The sequence below is a fragment of the Leuresthes tenuis genome, unplaced genomic scaffold (genome assembly GCF_036924035.1).
Source record: "Leuresthes tenuis unplaced genomic scaffold, fLeuTen1.0.hap1 SCAF_13, whole genome shotgun sequence".
In the NCBI taxonomy this organism is placed as follows: Eukaryota; Metazoa; Chordata; class Actinopteri; order Atheriniformes; family Atherinopsidae; genus Leuresthes; species Leuresthes tenuis.
Window position 1 is genome coordinate 14,478,380 of NW_027325367.1, and position 23,661 is coordinate 14,502,040.

Sequence of the window (23,661 nt, forward strand, 5' to 3'; positions counted from 1 at the left end):
TTTGATTAGATAAACATAAAACAAAGGGACAGTTAAACTTACATTGTGTTAATAAGTTAATTATTGATCACAGATCAGAGCAAATTCCCTGTCAGACTGAATCAATTAATTCACCCAAATCACCTTTGTAGTGGTGACATATGTATTGACGTCAGTTTGCTAACATGCATAGATCTGGGATTTAATTTGAGCATTGCATTTGACAGTTTGTCAAAATCAACTAACACTGCATCTAAAACTTTTCAAACAACGCTAAAAAAAATAAAAAAATATGATGGAGACATTTTTTATTAACACAGTATCAATGCAATCTGATTAGTCTACATTATTTTACAAACGTGAGCTCAAGGTAAAACAACAAATTAAGGTACTTTACGTGTTTGTTACAAGCTTGAAGTGTACATATACAAACATTTGAAAAATGACCACAAATGGAATTTCTCCAATTGAAAGATTTCTAGGTCTCTAGATCTCTCTAGACTTTATTTCATTTAGTTTTTCGGAAGAATTCGGAGCTCTTAAATTCTCGACATTATGACGCCACACACTTCAAGCAGCAAACACAACACTGGGTCCTAGATGTCTAGGGTTTTATGAAGATGGGCTCCGTTGTCACTTCACAAGCAGGATGGGGCCGTCTTCATTTCAATTTGGAAACCGTGATTCCAATTTCATTGATTTGAATGTGTGATAAATGTGGCCGTTTGCTCACATTTTCTATGTAACTAATCTGTGTTTCAAATAGTTTAAACGACGAAAATTACTTAAAAAAAAATTATATCTTCTATTGGACAGTATCATCTTCATCTGTTGGAACAGTTTCTAAGAAGACTGCAGCTTTGCTCATTCAAATAAGAAAAGTTTTCCTTTGGAGGCACCTGTAGAACTTGCCTGTGAAATCCATTAAGTCCAACGTGATAGAACCTTTAACGGGGGAGCTCTGTGAGATATTTCCTGAATTATTTACAACTTTACAAACTGAGTTTTTCTTCTTAAACGTTACTTCAGCACTGACTGTTAATAGTTGTATTTTGGTATCTTGGTCTACTTTCATAAGCTTTGTGTAAGCAACAGAGTCTACAGTTTGAAAAATGAACTGGCATAAAAAGATATTCTCATGAAAACAGTCAGGAAAGGTTGTCAACTTGGTGTGGAAGAGCAGTGGTTACAGGAGCAACATTGCAATTGGGCTTGTCTTTCCCTTTCATGAAAAAGGTAAGTAGCTCCCCTTTCCCTTTGACGAATATTGGCCCTCTTCGGATGAAGCGGAAGCCATACTCCTTCAGGATGTCATAGCAATCCTCCACCACCTGAGGGCAAAGGAGGACATTACATTTAAAGAAAAAGGCTTTTTTTTTTGAGAATTTCCAAGAAACAGGCATAAGAAAACGCTAAATAAAATGCAGAAATATGTTTTTATCTATGGATTTGTGTGTGTCTTTGTGCTACCTGGATATTGCCCATCACTCCAGTCGACTCCATTCTGCTGGCCACGTTGACTGTGTTGCCCCAGATGTCATAGTGAGGTTTACGAGCCCCGATCACTCCAGCAAGAACTGCTCCTTTATTCATACCTGAAGAGATCAATGAGCGGTCATGAACACACATGGAAATACACAGACTGAGAGGTACGCACATGCGGGCACATACTCACCGATGCGTAGCATGAAGTTGTTGAAGGACTGTTTGTTGAGGTTGTCGAGAGTCACTTTAATGGCCAAGGCGAAGTCTGCCAGGTCAGCGAGGTGCTGCCAGCGCTCAGTCACTGACTGGTCCTCTGGCTGTGGAATAACAGGAAGTAACTTTTACCAGTTTAGTTGTTTACATGAAAAAGCAGAGAGTTACAGAAGCTGTTACAAGATCCCACCTTGCGGTTGCTGTATTCGTTAGTGTTACTTTCTGGCGTGAGTCCTGAGGCAGCCATATAGGTGCTCCCTATTGTTTTGATCTTCGTGATACATCGGAACTCGTCTCTGTCTAATAACTGCAGGAGAAAGTGCACATAGATTTATCTTGCTTCTAGGAGTTATATATTCATGTATATGCTCTGTTGTCAAATGGGTTAGGGTTTAGACCCACGCTGTCAAAGTCTGAGATGATCTCATTGAGAATCCTGAGACACTCAATTCCTCCATTGTTGATGCCCTCTTCAGTGTAGAAATCAGAGAAGTTGGGGATGGAAGCAAACATCACACCTACTTCATTATAAGACTGGCTGTACAGCTCCTGCAAATGACAAATGACATGACTATAACTTGTGGTGACTTTGTAGAGCAGATTTTTCAGTTGTTCACCAAGTAATTATACAAAAGACCACAAGATGACACTGTTGTCCACAAAGAGGGTGAATTTGACTTGCATAATGCTGCAGGATATTTCTTCTACCTCTTGACATTCCTCATTCTTGTTTTTTCTTGTTCAAGGCTCAGTGCGTCCAAGTACTTGCATAACCAAATGAAACTGAACCTGCTGCTAAATAACATGTACCTCGTCTCTCTTTTTAGTGCCCAGGAAGTGCTTGGCCACATGCTCTGGCAGCATGTTGGTGACCAGCGCTTCGTTCCAGCGTCTCATCTCAAACACCCTCTCCTTCTGGTCGTGGACACCAATCTTCCACAGAAACAGCTTCCTGGACTGATGCTCCAACTACACACATGCAAGTTTGATAGAATTAAAGTAATAAAACAGTAGTAAAATGTTTTGGCTGAAACATATGAAACACTGTCTTGTCTCGATGTTAGCTTTCATGACTGCAGCTGGCTGTAGGTCAGATAAACGTGACCCTGTGTGACAGCACAGTAACTTACATGGCGAGCAAAGATGTAAAAGCTAATCATCATAACAATAATCATCATGGTCATGAGGTACTTGGATGGCACCATGGATGTTCTGGGGACACAAGGCGAGAAACAACATCAGAGATAACATACATAGACCTACCAGCACATCATGTCCATAACAAAATGCAACAAGTAATAACCTAAAAAGACTTTTATCAATATTCAACTTTACCCATCTCTCACCTGTAAGAGGCAAACTGTATGAAGTCATACAGATCATATATGTCCCGCCAGCTGTAGATGTTAACGGCTCCAGTTGCTGTGACGACCAGCACCATGAGGCCTAGTTTGATCAGATGGCTGACCTGCACCAACATGGCAGCTGCTATGAGTGACATCACAGCCATGAAGCTGTAATATTTTGGATTTTCTGCACAGCCTCGGTCGCCAAGTGACTCCAGCGCGGGGCCGAAGGTACTGTTGAAGACGCGGAGTGACGGAGGTACACAACTCAACTGCAAAATCAAAAAAGGGGGATGAGTGGGCAAATGGCTAAGAATGTATTCACTAATAGCTTTAGACTTTGTGTTAAAGTTGTGACATGTTTATTATCTATACATCCATCCATCCATTTTCTCTGCCTGCTTAATAAAATTCAGGCTCATAGGGGTGCTGGCGCTTATCCTAGCTGCCACTGGGCAAGAGGCAGGGTACATCATGGGGTCAATTAGACACTGCAAGGGTCCATTTAGAATCACCAATTAACCTTACATGCATGCTTTAGGATGGTGGGAGGGGGCCGGAGTACTCGGAGAGGACCCACACATGCACAAGTAGAACATGCAAACTCAATCATGCAAGGATTTTAAAATCATAGACTGGAGGAAAAAGATGTATGTATCTATATCTTTGTGCAAGTGCCTTGTAGTGCAATACCACTGAGTACTGCTGGGTGCTGGCTCCACAAAATCTGTCTCAAATTGACTCCAATTCCAAATGTGTCAACTTCTCTCAGGAACTACCAAGTCAAACTTTTCTGTAGGTCATTATGAAGTCATTAGTGCTCACTCCTTCAGATCAGTGAGCTGCAGATCTTTCTGATAATGAATCACCACTTAGATTATAGGCATGAAAGATTGGTGTTTGGGGACTGGTTTAATTGACATGCCTGGGAATCTGTTGGTATGATTGACAAGCTCTTTGGTCGAGACAGGCCCAGAGGATCATTCATCGGTGAACTTGCAGTGCATGCTAATTGCGATAATTCTGAGATGTTACTGTGTGTTCGGTTTACCCTGGATGCTGATTGTGGGAAAGACGCCACGTGGCTGAGTACAACAAGCTGTAAAACTAGTGGTGTTTGCTGACTGACAACATTGGCTAATATCAGAAATCCCAGCATTACACAGTATACTGGGAACAAACATGGATGTTGACAGATAAGAGACTGAACAGTTATGAGACACAAAACAGACAGGAGTGCTAACAAACAATACATTACAACAGCTTTCATCCCTTTTGGGCATAGGGGAGCCATTATAAAAGGTTGTTGCAGTCCAGTCCAAATACAATGCTCTATCATGTCATAATTTGTAGGTGAAAGAATAGGTAATATATTTTCCACAGCCAATTTAGCTGGGTTTGCTTGTTTTAGTTGATTTTCAGTTCCCCATAATTATGGCTTCTCACAAATAAAACAAACCATAAAATTGAATTCTCTATACAGAAAAAAATGCTGCGCTTCAAGCACAAAATGCACAAAATGCTGACAAAAAAAAGCAGAAAATGTTAGCAGTTTCATAAGTGGGCTAGTAAATTGAAATGGGATTTTTTTATATGAGTTTGTCCACAGATATAAATTGGATAATGAAACAAATATCAAACTCCACATGTATTTAAATCATATTTCGGTCATATATTTAGCTTTTATATTAGTAAGAAATATCAATGTTTTCAGGTCTTGTGTGAGTGTGCTGCTGACACACAGACTGGCCTCAAACTAAATCTATTTTCTCCTGATTCAATGGTCTGGAAAACGTCAATTTAGTGTAGAGCATGTGATTAAATTAGGTCCATTATTTCCCTTAGAGACTGAGAGCAAAGGGATCAAAATCCAATTTGATGTTCACATCTCCCATTGAAAGTAATGGACTCACGACCTGCTACTGATTTCTTAAAAAAGGGTGTGTCAGTGTCAGAAAACTACAGTACAAGAATAAAGAAAAGAGACTCTTCAGGGAGCCAAATCGTTTCTGAACAGTTTCTGAAAAAAATCCACTGGTGCATTAGTCCAACGGTAAACTTGTGGCTTCCAAAGGGTAATTTATAGGTTTAAAAACAGTAGCATACATAGACATCATCTGGTGAGAAATGCCAGTTTAGCGTAGTAGCTGACAGCCACTGTGGCAATGAACAAACATGTTTTATCATTTGAAAGCATTTTTTGTCCTGACTGCCACCTCTACGTGACAGTCAAGACAGTGAAATTAATGTTGATTTTAGCATTATCCATTCGCATCAGACCTCAAAGGCAGCAGCATGTGTAGCACGTTGCCCCCGTGGGGCCATGACAAATGAGCCAGCAGGCAGCAAGACAGATAACTAATGGATCCCACTGGAAGCATGTAGTCAGATACATAAAAGACGGTCATAGTTTGATGAGCAGAAATTGGAAACACACAGTAGGGTTAGATGAAAGGATGACATAAATAAATCCCAATTGAATTGCCAAGGTAATAGCACCTTCCATTTGAGACAGAAAATCACATAACATATAAAAAAAGTTTGCTGTCGGAATGCCTTGCAACCGTACCATGTCAGCAATCACAGCCATGGTTAAAACGAAGATGGCCGCCATGGCCCACGTGTTTCTTGCCCACCGGGTGCGATCAATCCACATTGAGAAAGAAACCAACCTCTTGGAGAACATCTGTGGTGAGGAAAAGGGAAAGTGAACAAAAATCTTTTTTTTTCTAAGGTACTTATTAAACATAGGTCTTAACATTTACTCATTTCGTAGCATGCAAATCTGAACAGCATTACTGCATGTTAAGTCAATCAGGCTGTAAAAAATAATTAACAAAGAAATCACAGAATGAAATTAGTCAGAGTTTACTGTTTTTCTTTCTCACCCTGGGAAAGATGGCAGCCAGGGAGCACACTGTGAGGATTAGCAACAATGCCTGTCCTACTGCAAGGGTCACATAGTTCACAACCAACCTGGAACAAGAGCACAATTTGTAACAAATATTCTTACTCTGACAGCAAAATTGGGTACATAAATGAACTCACTGGTGGCAGAGGAGATTTATGAATGCGATTGATTTTTATATAAGCAGAGTATTAGAATCATGCTCAAGGACAAAATGTGAAGCATTAACTCACAGTGGGTCTATAAAGATCTCCATAAATGTGATGAAAAAGAGCACTATGATGCAGCAACAAAAGGCTGCTCCGCTTCGCCTCTCCTTCTCTGAGGAGAAGTGCTCCTCCAACTTTCCATCCACAAAACGCAGAGAAATGGGATTGATTTTATGATCCTTCATTCTGTTTAAAAAAACAGCACGTCAGTGCGGTGAGGAAAGAAGAGGAATGGTGTCACGTGCACAAACGTGCACACTTATAAATAACTCAAGTAAGACTCACAATGGTTATCCACTGCTTAAATTTAACCTTTAAAGTGATCTGGCTGTGGGCCTCTAATCGCTTATTTGTCTTGTCTTACATTTGCTGAGACTCTCTGTCCAGCAGCTCCTGCTGTAGTCGTCTGTTGATCACCTGTTCCTCAGTCATCTTATTCCTCTGAAGTTGTCAGCAATAAAAGAGATCAGATATGGATAAGATTACTAAGCGGCCTGATCAAATATTAAGAAAATAATCCTGCATGTGCTGCTGAGTTACCAGTGTTAGCTAGAAGCAGCTAATATTGCATTCAAAGTATTGTAGACATTGTTATCACATATCAGAGTATAACAAAGTTGGAGGTGGTTGTTTGGAGCTGCAAACAGGAGTGAAAACAGGACCTGATGCCCAGTGATCGTGTAGTAAGTAAGAGTTATATCCAGCGGAGTCAAACATAGAGCAACACTTCGTGCCAGAGATGTTGGAGCAAGAGGGGAGTTGAAATAAGACAGAAATAAAGAAAGAAAAAGACAAATTGTTAAATTTGAAAATATTAAAGACAAGACTCTGTCAAGCTGAATCTGTCAACATTCTGTCACTGTTGCTCACTTAGTGCTGTGCAATGGTGTCCGAGCACTTGGCCAGTGCAAACACCAAAAAATGTTGTCGGTGGAGGCACTGATGCAGCAGCTCAGAGGGAGCCGCTATCAGTCTCACTCACATCAAAATCCCATTTGAAACACCATCAAATCAGTCATTACAGGGGTCCTGCCTACACTGAAGTGCTCCAGGGGTAGCTTTTCTTTACAGCCGGGCAGTTCATTTCTTTCTCCTCACTTGAAAAAAACAATGTCCTTTGGCACAAAAGTGAGCTCTGTTAGGTCAGAAAAACTGTGGTCACATTGTCTTGAAAGGTGAGATTATGGGCTGCACAAACACAACATTTAAAGTAATAAAAAGAATAAAAAATAAGTAGATTGTAAAAAGTAGGCAGACTAACTTCACAACTAATCACAACTGCAAAAAGCTCACCCATTCTGTACAGATCAGTGAAGTAGTAGCATCGAGGCTTAAGGAAAAATGGTTAGGCTTAATCTTCTGCATTTATGTCACAGAAAACTGATGGAATCCTACAAAAACCTCCTAAAAACACAATACCATAAAATACTGCATAAATAATTTGAGAATTATACAACTTCCAAGTTGTGCTCCAATGTCAAATCAAGTTTATGGCAGAACATTTATTATAACTTACCTCACGTTTAGAGTTAGTTGGCATGGACAGGTGTGAGACAGTGTTGCCCTTGGTTAATGTTGTTTTAATCAACTGGTTTGAATTTCTGTTGGTCAGTGTAGCTGGTGTCTGACGGGACAAAAGGATCATGTCTTATACAGACAGATTTTTTTATTGGTAAATAATTACATGAGAATTGGCCCAAAAATGTTACAAGGCAAAATCCACTCACACTTCCATTTAGCCCAGTGGCTGCCGATTTAGGCACTAGAACCAAGTAAGTGTCAAAGCCTTTCTCCAGCAGGTACTCACACCTCTCTCCACCATTTCCCAGCTCCAGTTCAAATTCCCCATGCAGACTGTCCTTGGTGCTCTGGGAAATATGAACTCGCCTGTGTACCACAGAAATATTTAGAAACAAAATGCATACAACGACTTGATCGCTGCGACCGAGTGTTAAGCAAGGGGATTGTTTTCCTACCCTGGAATCCCTCCAGATTCCATTTTATTGGCCACAGTGACATCTGTGGACCAAACATCAAACTGCCAGCGCTTCTGTCCAAGCACTCCTCCGAGCACAGTGCCTGTGTGAACACCAACGCGCATGTCCACCTCAGTTTTAGTTTTTTCCCGCACATATCTGAGCCAAAAGAGAAATTCAGAGAGATTCATCTCTTTCTTACTTTCATTCTTACAGTCACACTATCCCTGTTTTCTTTCATGCACTTTACATCAAAGAGCCAAACACAGTAATCTTTTCTTTCACAATTGTTCCCACATTGTGATTTAAGTCTTTTCCTCTGGAAATAACATTACTTCTTCACGCTTGTTTTGCATTACTTTATTCATCGCTTTTTTATGTGAATCTGATTTCCTTTACAAATATTCTACAAATAAATCGCCATCTACATTGTCAGTTTATTGTTTCTACACATTTTACCATAACTCTGTTTGCTTTCTTGAGTGTGTCAAATATTTATATGCATCAGAGTTTTATGAATTAGGAAAGCCACTACTCACGAAATAGCTTCAACCATAGCAAGTCCCATCATTATTGAGCACACAGCATGATCCTCTCTGAAGTCAGGGAGACCACAGATGCAATAGTAACAGTCTCCAAGAATCTTAATTCTCAGTTGGTGATGTTGCTGTAAAACAAGGTGAAATGTTTGAATTTGATTAAAAACCATGCCTCCAAAAAGGTTGGGAAGTTGTGCTAAATGTAAAGATAGAATGCAGAGATTTGCAAATCATTTAAACCACTGAGACTAAACAGAACTGATGTTTAATTGAAAAAAAAACACAAAATAAAAAAAGCTATAAAAAATGTAGGCTCCTTTTCAATTCCATGCCAGCAAAAAAACAACATATAATCACATGGCATCACCTTTAAACAACAATATAAAGCCCTTTTCACACAGCAGTTGCAAAATAGACATTCATGTTAAGCCACTGCTTTTCTATTTATATGCATTTTAGTGGCATATCAGTGTGTGCTCATAAATAGGGAGCTGGTGTCTCTGAATCAGTTGATTAGCAGCAGTATTGTTAGCAAGGCAGGTGCTAACAGGTGTATTGCATCGAGCCAGCTGTCCCTAACACACAGATCAATTCTTGTTCTGTGACTACTGTACCCCCATTACTGGCTCATATGGGCATCAACTTTGAGGCCCACTCTCCTCTTCTGTATCTTACAAAAAACACAGGGATGTACAGCGAAGTTTCTCCTTGAAAAAGTAGTGCACAAAAGGCTCTATACTATGGCGGTAGGCTCTGTAATGTGTATAAACTATGGTTGGGCATTCTCTTTCTTCCCGAGAAAGACATTTTTGGCTTGGCAGCATTTATATGAAACCACTATCTATTTCTAAACTTTAATGGTGCCTTCCCAGATGGGTATGTTACCTATAATATGTGTAATAATTCAACCCCATACTGTGCACAGACGGTGATTCCTCTCCTCTTTAGCCCTGAGTACACTGCATGATATCCAAAACATATTTAAATTTTCACCCAACAGACCTCAGGATAGTGTTCAGCTTCATCTTAAACCATCACAAAATATCATGAGCCCCGTGTCTTTTAAAGCAGTGAAGAGCCATGCTCACTGCCAATGGTGTTCACGAGCATTATTGAGCTCATGTGTTTACTTCTTCAACAAAAAAATGTCTGTTTTTAATGTGGTTTAAAGTGCTGCCCGATCGCCTGAAGCTCTCAGCCATTTCACGTTGGCTTTCAGCCTTGTTCCCCCATCTTTTAATCTAAAATAATCTGCCTGTTTGAGGTGCTCTTTTTAGGCCGCATCATGTTACTGACCTGAGAAATTCACTCACATATAAATGAGTACAAATTGGAGCAAAATGTGACTTCCACAAAAAAAAATCAATATCATTCAATAAATAATATCACATGTAAAACAAAGCTGACAGACTGACAGAGGAAAATCCCTCAGCTCATACTCACTGCTGCCAGTTTATCGAAGCGGGCGAACAGTTCGTTAAGCAGCTTTACGAGCTCATGGGCGCTACAAGCTGAGGATAACTGGGTGAAGCCCACGATGTCAGCAAAGAGGATACTGCAACAAAAAACGCATATAAAAAGCTGTGAATAAACCTCATGCATTTATGACTGTAGCAGCTCTTGTGTTGGGGTTCAAAGGCTCTAAAAATGAGATGATTTTGTGATCCTGACCTGACGTTTTCATGGCGGTACATGTACATGGTGTTAAACTGCTGATGCTGCTGGACGTCATTCTGATTGGCCTGGTTCTTCATGCCTTGCAGCATTTCATCAGCGATATGCTTGGGCAAGATGGACAGTAACAGTTCCTCCTATATGGAGAGGCAGTCAGAGGAAAGTGTGAGTTTCGTCAGATTTGTTCAGATATGACAAACAGGAAAAAAAATCCTGTTTATGACACATGATTGTGTGTGTCTGTGTCTGATGTGTTCAAGTTGGCTGGTACTTTTGCTATTTTGTCAAGTCCCTTGCTGAAAAGGCTTTAGATGCTCCGTGTCTTCTCATCAACCCCTTCTATGCATTCTTTATTTCACTATCTCTTCTGTCCCTCTTTGGTAAATTTGTAACCTACTGTAGTTGACTTATAGGATACATCTTAAACATGAGAGCAAACAAAAAAAACAACAATAAAGTAGCTAAATAGAAGTACTATAAAGAGAAAAAAAAAACCCAACTAATTCCTTAATTGTCATGGAAAAACCATAAACCTGAAAATCCAAATGCGTCTCTTGGTTCTCCATGAGCGGAGGTGATCTTATTTTTTTAGGTCCCAGTTGGCGACTGTGCTGGTAAAAACAAGTGTCTCTCTAATCAACCTATTAGTCAACAGAGGAGCAAAACACAATGTAATTAGGCAGCACAGGGTGTTCTACCTCTTAGATCCATTCGTGTGTTTGTGCATGTGAGCATGTGTGTGTGTTTTCCCACAATATGATCTTATTAAGTAAAGATATGTGGTCCAGGTAGAAATCTCTCCTCATATGGACATGCTAAGGTCAGGATAAGTTCAGCCTAGTTAGGTAGTAAGTAGTGATTCAAGTTAGGCTATGCTAAGCTGGACTATCGCTGGAAAATAATGAAAGTCATCGTCCTCCAAGAGTGAGTGTGTGTACGTGGCCCACATACCTGCTGGGTACTCTGCTCTTCTAGAGTCAGTTTGACCTGCAGTGACTGACGAGCTTCCAGAAATGCTGTCCTGTATTTCCTGTCCGCCATGTAGAACGACATCACACCCACCATAGCTGCACACAAGTACAGCATCACGTTGGCCAGGAGCTGAAGAAAGGAGAAAATGTTGGGTGTTTTTTTCTGTGAGGCGACGCTTTCTAATCTTTGTCTGTAATGCTCAGTTAGGCAATGGATCGGTTCTCGTTGTCAGTCGCATAGAAGTGTAAGTTTTAAAAAATGTCATTAATTGTGTTCATTTATTTATTTGTATGTTAAATGTCAATGTGTTTTCTGCTTTGATGCTGTGTTTTGGTACATTTTGAGCGTTCTGTGAATGTTGTCTCGTGTTTTGTTTTACTTTGACAACTGTTCCTGAAATTTCTGTTTTACCATGTCAAATGTTATGTCATCGGTTTTATTGGTGTTTTAGCAAATGTTTAGATGGTATTTTTTAAATTTATTTTCACATTTTATCTAATGGAACATAATATGTTTGACTGTGCACCTAAGAGAGCGGTACACCCCGTGGGGGGTCACATGAATCCCTACTTCCTCCATCCCTCCAAGTGACCATTTTTTTCAGGTAGGTTAACCTTTTTTCCCCTTTTATTCTATTTTTGTTTTTCTTATTTATCTAAATATGTATTTATTATTACCTGTCTCACCAGCATGGGCCCCTGCAGATTATCATCAAACCTTTGAGCCACAGTTACTCCCAAAACCAAGGTGTGTATCCCACAGGAGAGGGCTGTGAGCAGGATGAGGGGCACCAGGTTCAGCGGCAAAGTCAGAAAACTGGAGAAACTGAAGAAAGCCTGCCAGCCCACAGAGTCACTCGCCTCAGAGAACCCCCGATAATTGAGCCCCATGTAACATAAAACATGGATGGTAACCATCAGCCACAGTATGTAAGGTACCGCTCCTCGTGCGACAGGTGACGCAGGGAGTTTCTGGAACCAGTACAGCAAGTGCAGTACAATATCCGCAGCCAGCCCCACAGCTGCGACCACCACCATCGCCAGTTTGTCGTCAGTGTACACAACCGCACACATGATGATGATAAAGCTGTTGAAAAGGGCGGCAAACACCAGTAACACAAGCACGTTCTCCTCTCTTTGCCGTCGAAAGTAGTTCTGGTAAAGTCTCTCCAGCGATTCGGGCGTAAAAGTGAGGCGCACTGCGCGCGGCAGCCAGCGCCTGGAGCCGGACTGGAGTACGGCCACATCACGGCTCCGACCCGGGTCGTGACCCGAGTCACTGGTGACCTGCACTGAATACTCCACAGAGCACCCTGTAGACTGCTCCGTGTCAGTTGTAGGGATCCGGTTCAGAGACATCCTAATTAGTGAAGGTAATCCGCTTGGTTAATGTAATAATATTCCCCCAAACACACAGAATGCCAAAATCCATGCGATGTAGCCCATCACAGTGGTACTTCCGGAGATACTCACATTATCAAACAATTTTGAAAAAAAATCCAAACGAGGCAAAACATTTAATAAGAAAAAAAATGTTCAATTCCACGGTTCCTAATAGATATTCCATATATTCATCTTGAAAAGTCCCTTACCTTTTCATTCACCAGGTATCATTTCAGGTGATGTAGTTCTTAAAACACCTTAAAAATTGCACCTTTTTCCCCAGGCTGATAATGCACTGTGCCAAAAAGACTTTCTTTTGCAAATGAAATCTTGTTTGCTGCCATGCTGGACTGGAGCCTCGTGTAGATATCCATTTGAAAGTGATATGACTACATATAAGCAGAGGCAGACATATTTTACTATGAAAATCTGCATTACTTTTAATACCAGTTTGTGCACCAAAGCAGAATCACATGTAAGATGCTCATCTTTGTTTTGATATTAACCTCTTCCTTCTGTCTCCTCCCAATGCCACCCCTCCCCTTTGTCAACAGTAGATCCTCTGTTACTGTTGTTAAGATGAAACCAAAGTAAATAATGCGGCAGTCTTGGGAGATTTGGTGGACTGATGAGCTAAAATTAAAAAAAAAAAAAAAAGGAAAAGAGGAAGGCTCATTGAAGCCCTCGAAAAAGTTTCAAAAGCAGATGACTCTCAGTGAGAATTGACAGCCATAGTTTTTTCATCTTGTTTTTATTCAACACTGGCAGCAAAAACAAGACATGCTTATGACACAGGTGTCAAGTTTAATCAGAAACAAAGGATTTTTTATACACAACGAAAAGCACTTCATAAACCAAATTTTGTCAGGATGAACTTGCAGTAATTAAATCCGAGTATTCAAACTCTGCAGGAGACAGACGTAAAATCGGCCATCAGTCTCTGTGTGCATTTGTTGTTGGTGGTGATTTTCCTATCATACCACTCAGAGCACTTCCCAGAGCCAACACAATGGCCACCAGAACTCCTACAGTCCCCAGCGTCCCCAGAGCTGCGGTGCCTAACGCTGCAGCCCCAAGTGCCCCGGCTCCGATAGGTGCTGCTGCTGCGGTGACTGTTTCCATGCCGATTCCTTTAATTAGCTCTGTCCCCGTGAGAAGGCCCCCTTGTAGGTTCACCTGAGTGTGGAATGGGCTTTTTGGTGCACCCAGAACAAATGCCATGACTGCAACAAGTGTGACTGTTAGAACCTCTGATGTAGTGAGCAGAGCTGCTCTCAGAGCAACACCTTTCAGAGCCACACATACACCAACAGCAACAGATCCTAAAACTGCAAAGTTTGAATTCCTTGACCCAAATGCTTGTTTTGCTGCAACACTTGCCGCACCAAGTGACACGCCTGCTGCCGTAGCTGCCCCTAATGCTGCCCCTGTGCAGCTTCTGGCCCCTAGAGAGGAGCTCCACTGCAGAACGGCTCTCAAAGCTACTGATGTTATTATTGCAGCTCCCACAGCGATCTTCCCGGCCACCTCTGGCCCCAGCCCGACCATGGACACAGTTCCCAGGCCAGCTCCTAAGAGCCCTGCAGACAGGAATGCCACCCAGAGGACTGACTGCAGCATCAGAACCACCTCTGCTTCTGACCCATCTCCTGCCTCACCTGACCCAAGTCCAACACAAAACCCCAGAATCCCCACAAAGACAGAGTAGAAAAATATTCTCTCCAACAGTCTGCATCCAGTTTTAGGTTTAGGTCTTGCTGTCAGGGTCTTTCGAAGGGCTATGAGCACAGCAATGGTCGTTCCAATACAAAAGAGTCCAACCATGGCACCCATCCGTCCATATACAACACTGAGATATAGAGTAGTGAAGATGATTAACAGAGCTGTGGTCATGTCGTTGATGTTGGAGTAAGAGTAAACATAAAGGACCAGAGCACCTTGAGCTGCAATGTAGACCCAAGGTGGAAGGATGCCCACAAGTACCCCAGTGGTTACAGCGCCCACAACAACAGATGCCCCTGTTGTGGCTTCTGCTAACCATGGCAACCTCACCCCTGCTTTTGTCAACAGCTTCATCACCATGGCAGCGAGGAGGAAGCCGCATCCAAGAGACAAGAGCGCCGAGGTGAACACGAGGCATGCTGTCACTACCGAGACTCCCGTGGAACCGGCCCGTCCAGCAGCGAGAGTGGCAGCATTCAGCAGGACGGCATCTTCGGTCAGCGTGGGCTCAACTGCAAACAGTGCAACTTCTCCGAACACAAAGCCAGCGGCTGCGCTTCCGAGGAGCGTCTTCGCAGCGTAGAAAGCGCCTAAAGACACAAAGTCAAGCTCTGTGCTGTTAAACACTACTTGAAAATGAGTACAATTTTTGAAGTGATGTGCTTAAACAGGTGCCAATTCTACATTGGACATGATTTTTATTTGCAGGTTAAACTAGAAAATACAAACAGACTGGAGAGAGACTTCATTTTATCTTCATGTATTATCTTTATTGAAATCTTTAAACCTTGTTCATGTAGCTTGATTTAGACTTATCTCTGTTTGGACTTACATTATCTAATGACTTTTACCCTTTGAGCGATCATTCTGTTATCAGAGGACCAGGAACTGTGGATCTCTTTTTTCTATTTCTTTACCGTTTACATATTACTTTACTGTATTCATTTGATAGCTGTAGTTCCTCCTTTGTACACTGATATTTATCAAATTAATCTGGTTAGGATTATAAAATATGATTTGGAATTAATCAGTCTATTAATCTGTATCTAAAGTAATCAAAATGAACTGCATCTCCACTAGCTTCACTGAAATTATGCATGGATAATAATCCAACAGAATTTATAATGTTTATATAGAACTTCTTTTAAATTTCGAGTGTCAACTTGAACTGAGCCTCTTTTAAATTGTGGTGCTGCAAGTTTTACATTTCTGTGGAACCCACATGCGTTACTTCAATTCATTTTCTGTTTCAAGCACGCTGCAAACTCCTGCTTTCGCTTTAAGAAGAAGGTGAAGCTGTCTGAATGTCTCCATGCTGAAACTTAAAACCAGGAAGTCTGTCGAAAGTGGGAAAGATCAACAAACAGTTCAACAGACCATTTCAGGACCATTAAACTTCAGGCTGGGCAGCTGATATTATGCAAAAATGATTTATTCTCTGTGTGTACTCAAGTTAATGTTATCTATCTATCTCTATGACATGAAGTAAGCTTTAGTTCCATTCAACTAAACAGTTTATGCTCATGACATGAAAGTAGATGCATCAATATTCAATATGCTGTTTAAAGACCTTATATTTGGCTTTCCCTGTGCCTGTAATTGTTCTGTGCAGCTCAAGATCACGTTATTATCTTACCTAGGTCTGTGTCTGCCATGTTTCCCTGTGCAGTGCGCACCAGACTCATAAGCTCCTCCTTTTGGTGGTTTGATGTCACATTCAACTCATCTTTTTTATATTATTGCAACGAAGCTAAACTTTGTAAGAACACAAAAGAACACCAGTGAGCGGAACCAACATTTCTTATGTCATTCGGACGAAAATTACAGTTTGTTTATTTTATTTTTTTTTACAGACAGACTGCGGAAAAGCCACTGATATGAAATAATAACATAACTCCTCTCCTGTTTCCTGATTTTTAGTCAGCTGACACTCCCCGTGTCACGTGACTGCCACTTCCTTTATCACAGGAGCCACTCTTAGTTTTCTTTCCCGAAAGCAGCTCCTGGACGAGTGTAAATATCATTCAATTCAGTCGCTGCTGTGCAGGACGGACTCAGGCTTCAGGAAACTCAAACTCTTTCCAGTCGGTGCTTTTGAGCCGTCTTCGCAGTTCAGTAAGTTAATTATTTCATTGTGTCCAACATTGCATTAGCACCCCTTTTTTTTTTTTTAGCTTTTTTAAAATTAGTTGTGAGTTTAAATGAGTTATTATTTTTTTTTATAAATTAGTTCCCGTGAATGGTCCGAAAAGCTGCAGTTAGATGACAGGAAATAGCATTAGTATTTCAAAAGAAGATACTGTGAAGATTTCCACAGCTATGAGATCAGTTGTGTTGTTAACGCTTTGTCTCGTATACATGAAGCAGAGTTCCGAGTAAATCAGGTGACTGTATAAAACCGCACAAAGGAAGGTGTCAGTTGGTTGCAGTTGCAGTTCAGTCACACCCAGTCACATGCCACTATGCAGGTTAGAGGTGTCTGTTATTTACCAAATGAAAATCCTTATCATATGTCCTCCACAGGGATGCATTTAGGTGTGCTCGTTTTTTCCTCTCTGCTCTATGTGACCACTTTTGCCCTCGACAATGGACTGATGAGGACCCCTCCCATGGGGTGGTTGGCGTGGGAGCGATACCGCTGTGACATTGACTGTGACAATGACCCCAAGAACTGCATCAGGCATGTTACCATCATGTGCACATCATACACTGTGATCCCATGTAAAAAAGAAGTTGGGGGGGTACAGAAACAGTTAAAACTTGGAACACAACTGCTCTTTGAAAATGAATGGATATGTGTGTGCAGACCTTTAGCTTGTACCCTATATAACAATAATGGTGTAGAATGGGTTTCATAGAGATCATATTAATTCTTTATTACTCAGGATCAACAATTTTTTCTTTAAAAAAATCTAAATACTGTGCACCGCACAAGCGGCAACCTCAAAATAAATGACGCACCCAACACATTATACACCCAGCTCATTATATTATCACAAATGATAGATGTAATACAGATAATTGTGAACCTCTGCTGTCCTTCTCCCAGTGAGAATCTGTTCATCGACATGGCAGACAGACTCTTTGAAGATGGCTGGAGGGAACTTGGCTATGTCTACGTGAACATAGATGACTGCTGGTCCTCTATGGAGCGAGACAAGCAGGGACGGCTGCAGCCTGACCCCAAGAGGTACAGTATGGGCTGTGCACGTACTGTGGAAGTTTTGGTTCCTCAGTGGAAATGCTAGTCTGGGACGGCCATATGACGTAACAAAACACATTAGTCAGCAGCGCCGTTGTAGGTGTCTTATTTTAACTGTGGGATTAAAAATAACATTTAGATTCACTTGAAAGTGACCATGAGTGGATGAAGCAAACTGCTCACACAGTAAGAAGCTTTATAGTGATTATAACCAAGACAAACTGCATTGAAAACTGTTTTTTAACAAATGCTTACTGTTTCAAAAAACATTCGTAACATAGAAAAACCTCCAATTCTAAAACTGTTGCTCAGACTTGAGTATATTTATGACGGTGAACCCTCTCAGGTTTCCAGGAGGAATCAAAAAGCTGGCGCGCTACCTGCATGACAGGGGTCTCAAACTGGGCATCTATGGAGACATGGGCACACACACCTGTGGTGGCTACCCCGGCACCCCGCTGGACAAGATCCAAATAGACGCTCAGACATTTGCTGACTGGGAGGTGGATATGGTTAAATTTGATGGCTGTTACTCTAATGCCACAGAGCAAGAGCAAGGTAAGAGCACTGGAGGTTAGCTTTCTGTTGTGGTTTCTGAAGGGTCGCTGATCTGACCTTTCACTGCGTTTTCAGGTTACCCTCTCATGTCAAAGGCTTTAAATGCCACGGGTCGCCCCATGGGCTACTCCTGCAGCTGGCCTGCCTACCAGGGTGGTCTGCCACCAAAGGTATACTCAGCAAATTCATTATTCACCTGAAGATTTGGCTCCTATTTTGTGTCACTAAAAGAATTAATACTGGTGTGGATGATGCTATGTTTTAATACTTGAGGTCCAGTTTTTGTTTCGCTGGTTCAGTGTTTTCACGCTGTTAATTATTGATGTTTTCAGGTAAATTACACTCAGCTGGGTGAGATCTGCAACCTGTGGCGCAACTACGGCGACATCCAGGACTCTTGGGGCAGCGTGCTCAACATTGTTGACTGGTTTTTTGAAAACCAGGACATCCTGGCATCTGTAGCAGGACCTGGAAAGTGGAACGACCCTGATATGGTTTGTGCCACTGAGATTAAAATTGTCCAAATTTTCACATATTCACTGTCCAATTCATTGTCTTTTCCAGGAGGCTTAATTCCTGGGAATACTGGAACCCATTTTGAAACAGGAAATTCACAACTTAAAGTCTATTAAACTTAAAGCTTATCTTAGGATAAATGTATCCATTTTGTTTCACCTGCCTTAATGAAGTAATTTTGCCCTCCTCAGCTGGTTATCGGTGACTTTGGCCTCAGCATGGACCAGTCTCGCACTCAGATGGCCTTGTGGGCAATCATGGCTGCTCCTCTTTTCATGTCCAATGACCTGCGCACTCTTAGCAGCGGTGCTCGGTTCATCCTGCAGAACAAAGTGGCCATTGGCATCAATCAAGATGCCCTGGGCATCCAGGGAAGACGCATCGTAAAGGTGACGCACCACTAGCTGCGTCTTGCCACACACTGAGATGAAAATGTCGGAATTCGTACTGGAAAGTGTTTTTCGCTTTTGTGTCATTTTTCTCATGTTCTAATTGCTTTCTTTCTGCCAGGAGAAGAGCGGTATTGAGGTTTTCTGGCGCCCCTTGTCAAACAATGCCAGTGCACTGGTATTCTTCAGCCGTCGTAACGACATGCCCTATCGCTACAAGACTTCTCTCCACCAGCTTAAATACACCACAGGCAGCTACAAGGTATATATTTACAGGCATTTAAATTTAAAGTATCCTCTCTAATCCACTCGTCTTTCCCTGATTCTGAGACACAGAATTTAGCCACGTATGCTTGTTGCACATTTTGGGCAAAGAATACTTGATGTTTGATCTATTCATGAATGATTTTCTATCTTTTTATATTAGCTGTTGCTTTTTAAATGCAGTAGAAATGCATCTAAAAATGACTGGTATGTAACTTTTTTTTTCTCGTCCTAATTATGCAAACCACCTAAACTGGGTCGTATTAAAACGGAAGAGAAGGGACTTTACTCTGACTCCCTCTTTTGCTACTGAGCTAGTTGTCCGCTGGCAAACTAATTCCCCAGTCGAGAGTAACAGTGTTCCATCCCCACTGTAAACAGAGTAGGTGAACCACACCTTCCTTTGTCTTAGCAGTCTGATGTTTTGCTAGAATTTCTACGAGGCACACCGAAAGTCATGTACCATAACCTCACCAAACCCTTTGACCCAAAAGCTGTCCAAGTAGTTGTTCAGCTTATGGGCCTTTTCACCTCAGGTGTCCAACACCGAGTTCAGGGATTGCTGTCAAGAGAAGCATCAGCCAGCTTACAGCTGCACGACTACACAGTCGTCTCTGTACTAGAAATCCATTTGTCCCCAGCCTCCATTGGATATTGGAGAAGCTCTGCCAGAGATGGGAGTTCAGGATATGCTTTACTTGGATCTCTGCCAAACATTCCCAGCACACTCTCATGAGATGCTTGGGCTGGAGACCGTGTCCAGCTTCCTTCCCTGCCACCTGTTACTGCTCACCACCAGGCAAGGAGATTGCTGACAGCTCGGCTCTGCTCTTCACCCAAGTGTCCAAGAAATATGGTTTAGAGCTGATGATACAATTACAAAATCAGTCATTGACCTGCAACAGAGGGTGTCCTAGTCATAAACTTACTTTGGAACATCCCTGTGTTGTTTTATGTTTGAATTTCCCCCACTGGGGGATGAATAAAGTATTTTTCTATTCAGTTCTACTCTATTACAGTAGTTGCTCTTTGTCAGTCGCCAGCCTCCATGAGCATTATTTTTGTAAGGCAGTTGTGTGGTTGTGGATTTTTCTTGTCTCACTTGAAAAAGTTTGAACAAGACAACCCAATAAACTAGATTTAAAATTTTAAATTTTTTTTTTATTTGACTATATCAGGGACGTATTTAGTAAATAACATCGTTGCTTTTGAACCGTCAATACACTGATACCAACAACAACTAATAAAATCAGTCTTGATCTTTCAGTTTGCTGCAGCGAATATCTTCTATTTTCTTTCTGCTTTTTTTTTTTTTTTTTGTAGATCTATGATGTCTTCACTGAGAAAACTGCCACGCTGAAAGACTCCACTGATTTTGTTGTGTCGGTGAACCCCACCGGCGTGGTCATGTGGTATGTCTCTGCACCGGGCAAACTGGGCCTCCGCCAGTTCTATAGCGGTGGCAAACTCATCGGACCTGCGTATGATGCTGAGGAAAATGCCCTTCCTCATGGATTCCTCTGAACTTTATCTTATTTCAGTCACTTGATTGTTTTTATTCCTCTTTTTTTTCTTCAGCCTCCTCAAAATTAAGAAATTACCTTAAATCGAGTCACAGCTGTTTGGAATGATTTATTCCTTGTCTAAAATAGTTTCTATGACTGAATGTGATCAGGGTACAAGAGCTTATTTTAATATTTCGGCTGTGATTTGCAAAGCTGAGTCAGCACTTTGAATTAGTAGCCCCCCCCAGTAAGAACAGCCTCTTACGGGAATGTTTCTTTTAAGGAAATTGAATCGTATGCTGGGTTGTGAAGAAGGGTGAAATGCCACCGCTGCTGCTGCTGTTTTCATCTCTGAATGATTTTAAATTCACAGTAATAAAATCGTCTCACTTTGTCACAGATGTGGACATTGCTCAGGAAAGATTTTCTATCTTATTTTTTTGTTTTCAAAGGTAGTACGCAATGATTAAATATTTTCTAAGGAATGATCCTCTAAATTAATAATTTTTTTCATTATCAGTTAACACTTGCGCGACAAGATAATGTATGATTATGTATTAAATAAAGTTTTACTTAAGAACATAGATATCAGATATCCATTCAATTTTATTACATAAAACTCAATGTGAAGGAACAATTTAAGTAATGTCAGATTAAATTATATTAAATTGGTGAATTTAATATAATTTTGTCTGTCTTTAAAACTTCATTGATTGATTAAAATTGGTGTTAAACCTGGACAGTTGAATAAAAACATTGATTCCTCATTCAGCTGCACGCTGCACTGTTTATTCTCTGTAAAATGGATTTGAATCTTAATCCAAGTGCAGTTAATTAGAAATAGAAATTTGAATGTATTACCATGAAACTTCAGGAGCTACATATTATGTTTTACAATTAGGGAAAAAAAATCAAAGTTACTTTTTTAACAAATGTGTTATTTTAAGTTTCTGTTGGTGAGAAAGGGATTGCTTTACTTTAAGACGTTACTATCGGTCTGTCTGTGTTTTAAAGTTTTTTTTTTTTTTTAATGGTGATGACTGTAAAGTTTTCAGAACTTTTCTGGTTACAGCGATTAGATACATGAGCAGTGCCATTAAAGCATTCTTTACTCGAGTGGCCTTATCCCACAAACCTGCCAATGGAAGCTCATCTCAGGACCGTTGAGGAAAATGGTGTTCTTACAAACATTAAGGTAGTGCACAGCAGCAAAGTGCTGCTTTTTCACATTAGTTAGTTCATTAGGATGTGACTTAAATGGTTTCAATTCAAGTTCTATGAACCTGAAACAGGATTTAAAAAAAAAATTATAGAGGGTCATTAAGTAACCTTAAGTGTTCTCTCTCAAGCGACTTGTGTATCTTTTTTATTTAGTCATTGCAATCAAAATGCTGCATTATTTCTTAGCTTTTGTGGAATAAAACTATTTTCTCTCTACATTCAAATAGAAGGAAATGACTGGCTTACTGATGATCAGATTAATCGATTAGTGACATGATGCCTCTTGAACTGTGTTTAGAATGATTTTTTTTTTTTAATGCAAAACCCATAATGTTTTTGCACATGACATGATTAGAAATGTTTGTTTGTAAGAGGCATTCAACCAACAAAAACACAGGGAAGATTCTATTTAGTATGCACTTGTAGTGGGAGTCTGTGGCTGTTTCTTTATTCAGAGAGAAGCATTCATGCTTGAACCATCACTGTGAGGTAGCAATTCAATAAATTCCCTTGACAATGCCTTTTCTTGGTGTTCAGACCTGTTTGCCAAAGCCTCTGTATATATTCGTGTCCAGCACTCAGAACTTGAATATGCATGCTTTTTGTTTACTTTTCACACATTCATATTGAGCCAGTAGAGGTCAGCACCGCTCTTTAGTCTGTATGGATGACACTAGGGGCCTTTCAGTCCCATCCACTGCCAAAAAATGCACCTGCTCAAAAGCACAAAGACAATCGGCCTATTCAGCTTGATCCTTTATCTCTCTATTGTGATTTGCTCTCCTCTGACATCACATCTCCTTATTTTACACATGTACTACAATGTATAAACTCTTTTTATACTGTTTTCTGTCCTTGATTCATCTCCTAAATATTCATTGTATTCGTTTCGTCCTCTCATCATCTCTCCTCCCTTCTCTCATTTTCTTCCTCCCACTCTTCTCATTTTGCTCAGTCTTGTGCGTATCACCTCTGACCTTGGCCTTAAAGCTCAGTGTTTGCCTCCACTCTTAAGATTCTGGAGTAGTCATGTGAGTGTATGCAGTGGTATGCATGCTAACGCACGTGGGTAAAGATGAGTTAACTCGGTGTTAGTGACGTCCACACTTGCGTATCCCTTGTCGGTCATTTCAGGCCAGGTTGTCTGTGCGTGCATGTGGGAAACAAGATCTTTGCCTTCTTTTCTTCCACATTCAGTCGGCTCAGATATCCGTTGGCTGGCCCAACACAACACATCTCTCCCTGTCTAAGTCCACATCGTTTGGCAACAAGATGTGGCAGAGAAGTGAGGGAGTTATGACCGAGATAATGAGAGAACAGTGCAAGAAGGATTTGGGGAAAGGAGGGAGGGCTTGGGAGGGGGGGGGGGGGGGGGGGCCTCAAAAGTCTATTTGAAGGTGCAAATGAGGGAAAAGGGGGGGGCGGACTGGAAGAGATGAGAGAGAGCAAGCGAGCGGGTAAGGGAGGGGTGGTGAGATGAGGAGAGCGTTCCTGCCGATGCTCACGTAGGCCCACAGCTGCAGAGAGGCGCAGTTGCCATTCTCGTCTTTGTGCCGCACCAATACGCCCGATTCAGTTCTCTTGATTTCCCCCCCCCCGCC

General features: G+C 41.2%; 3 protein-coding genes across 3 annotated transcripts; 1 reads left to right on the forward strand and 2 right to left on the reverse strand.

Moving 5' to 3' along the window:
• Window positions 1-270: 270 nt before the first annotated feature.
• Window positions 271-13,288, reverse strand: adcy3b (adenylate cyclase 3b). Its single transcript, XM_072362668.1, has 20 exons — window positions 11,979-13,288; window positions 11,281-11,430; window positions 10,327-10,466; window positions 10,099-10,210; window positions 8,656-8,783; window positions 8,117-8,275; window positions 7,868-8,027; window positions 7,657-7,764; window positions 6,505-6,581; window positions 6,165-6,326; window positions 5,912-5,999; window positions 5,593-5,709; window positions 3,024-3,295; window positions 2,808-2,889; window positions 2,488-2,646; window positions 2,080-2,226; window positions 1,868-1,984; window positions 1,655-1,781; window positions 1,450-1,574; window positions 271-1,310 (listed from the first exon to the last, which is right to left on the reverse strand). The coding sequence occupies exons 1-20, from the start codon at window positions 12,657-12,659 to the stop codon at window positions 1,128-1,130; spliced, it is 3,294 nt and encodes a 1,097-aa protein (XP_072218769.1). The 5' UTR covers window positions 12,660-13,288; the 3' UTR covers window positions 271-1,127.
• A 136-nt stretch (window positions 13,289-13,424) lies between these two features.
• LOC140267203 (uncharacterized) lies at window positions 13,425-16,096 on the reverse strand. The gene is made up of 2 exons (XM_072362411.1): window positions 16,042-16,096; window positions 13,425-14,995 (listed from the first exon to the last, which is right to left on the reverse strand). The coding sequence occupies exons 1-2, from the start codon at window positions 16,088-16,090 to the stop codon at window positions 13,617-13,619; spliced, it is 1,428 nt and encodes a 475-aa protein (XP_072218512.1). The 5' UTR covers window positions 16,091-16,096; the 3' UTR covers window positions 13,425-13,616.
• A 278-nt stretch (window positions 16,097-16,374) lies between these two features.
• naga (N-acetylgalactosaminidase, alpha) lies at window positions 16,375-22,579 on the forward strand. Its single transcript, XM_072362199.1, has 9 exons — window positions 16,375-16,520; window positions 16,929-17,089; window positions 17,459-17,595; window positions 17,954-18,165; window positions 18,241-18,335; window positions 18,498-18,659; window positions 18,873-19,070; window positions 19,192-19,332; window positions 20,658-22,579. The coding sequence occupies exons 2-9, from the start codon at window positions 16,931-16,933 to the stop codon at window positions 20,856-20,858; spliced, it is 1,305 nt and encodes a 434-aa protein (XP_072218300.1). The 5' UTR covers window positions 16,375-16,520; window positions 16,929-16,930; the 3' UTR covers window positions 20,859-22,579.
• The last annotated feature ends 1,082 nt before the right edge of the window (window positions 22,580-23,661 follow it).

What these genes read in the sequence shown, in the direction of transcription:
- adcy3b (XM_072362668.1), bottom strand. Translation starts at nt 12,659, where the DNA reads ATGTCTCTGAACCGGATCCCTACAACTGACACGGAGCAGTCTACAGGG. An exon ending in GGCCCATGCTGGTGAGACAG is followed by an intron (nt 11,431 to 11,978) that starts GTAATAATAAAT and finishes TCCTTTCTTCAG; the next exon opens with CTCCTGGCCAACGTGATGCT. An exon ending in TGGCTGCCATCTTTCCCAGG is followed by an intron (nt 5,710 to 5,911) that starts GTGAGAAAGAAA and finishes TCCTCACCACAG; the next exon opens with ATGTTCTCCAAGAGGTTGGT.
- LOC140267203 (XM_072362411.1), bottom strand. Translation starts at nt 16,090, where the DNA reads ATGAGTCTGGTGCGCACTGCACAGGGAAACATGGCAGACACAGACCTA. An exon ending in CATGGCAGACACAGACCTAG is followed by an intron (nt 14,996 to 16,041) that starts GTAAGATAATAA and finishes TTGTGTCTTTAG; the next exon opens with GCGCTTTCTACGCTGCGAAG.
- naga (XM_072362199.1), top strand. Translation starts at nt 16,931, where the DNA reads ATGCATTTAGGTGTGCTCGTTTTTTCCTCTCTGCTCTATGTGACCACT. An exon ending in CCAAGAACTGCATCAGGCAT is followed by an intron (nt 17,090 to 17,458) that starts GTTACCATCATG and finishes TCTCCCAGTGAG; the next exon opens with AATCTGTTCATCGACATGGC. An exon ending in CTGCAGCCTGACCCCAAGAG is followed by an intron (nt 17,596 to 17,953) that starts GTACAGTATGGG and finishes GAACCCTCTCAG; the next exon opens with GTTTCCAGGAGGAATCAAAA.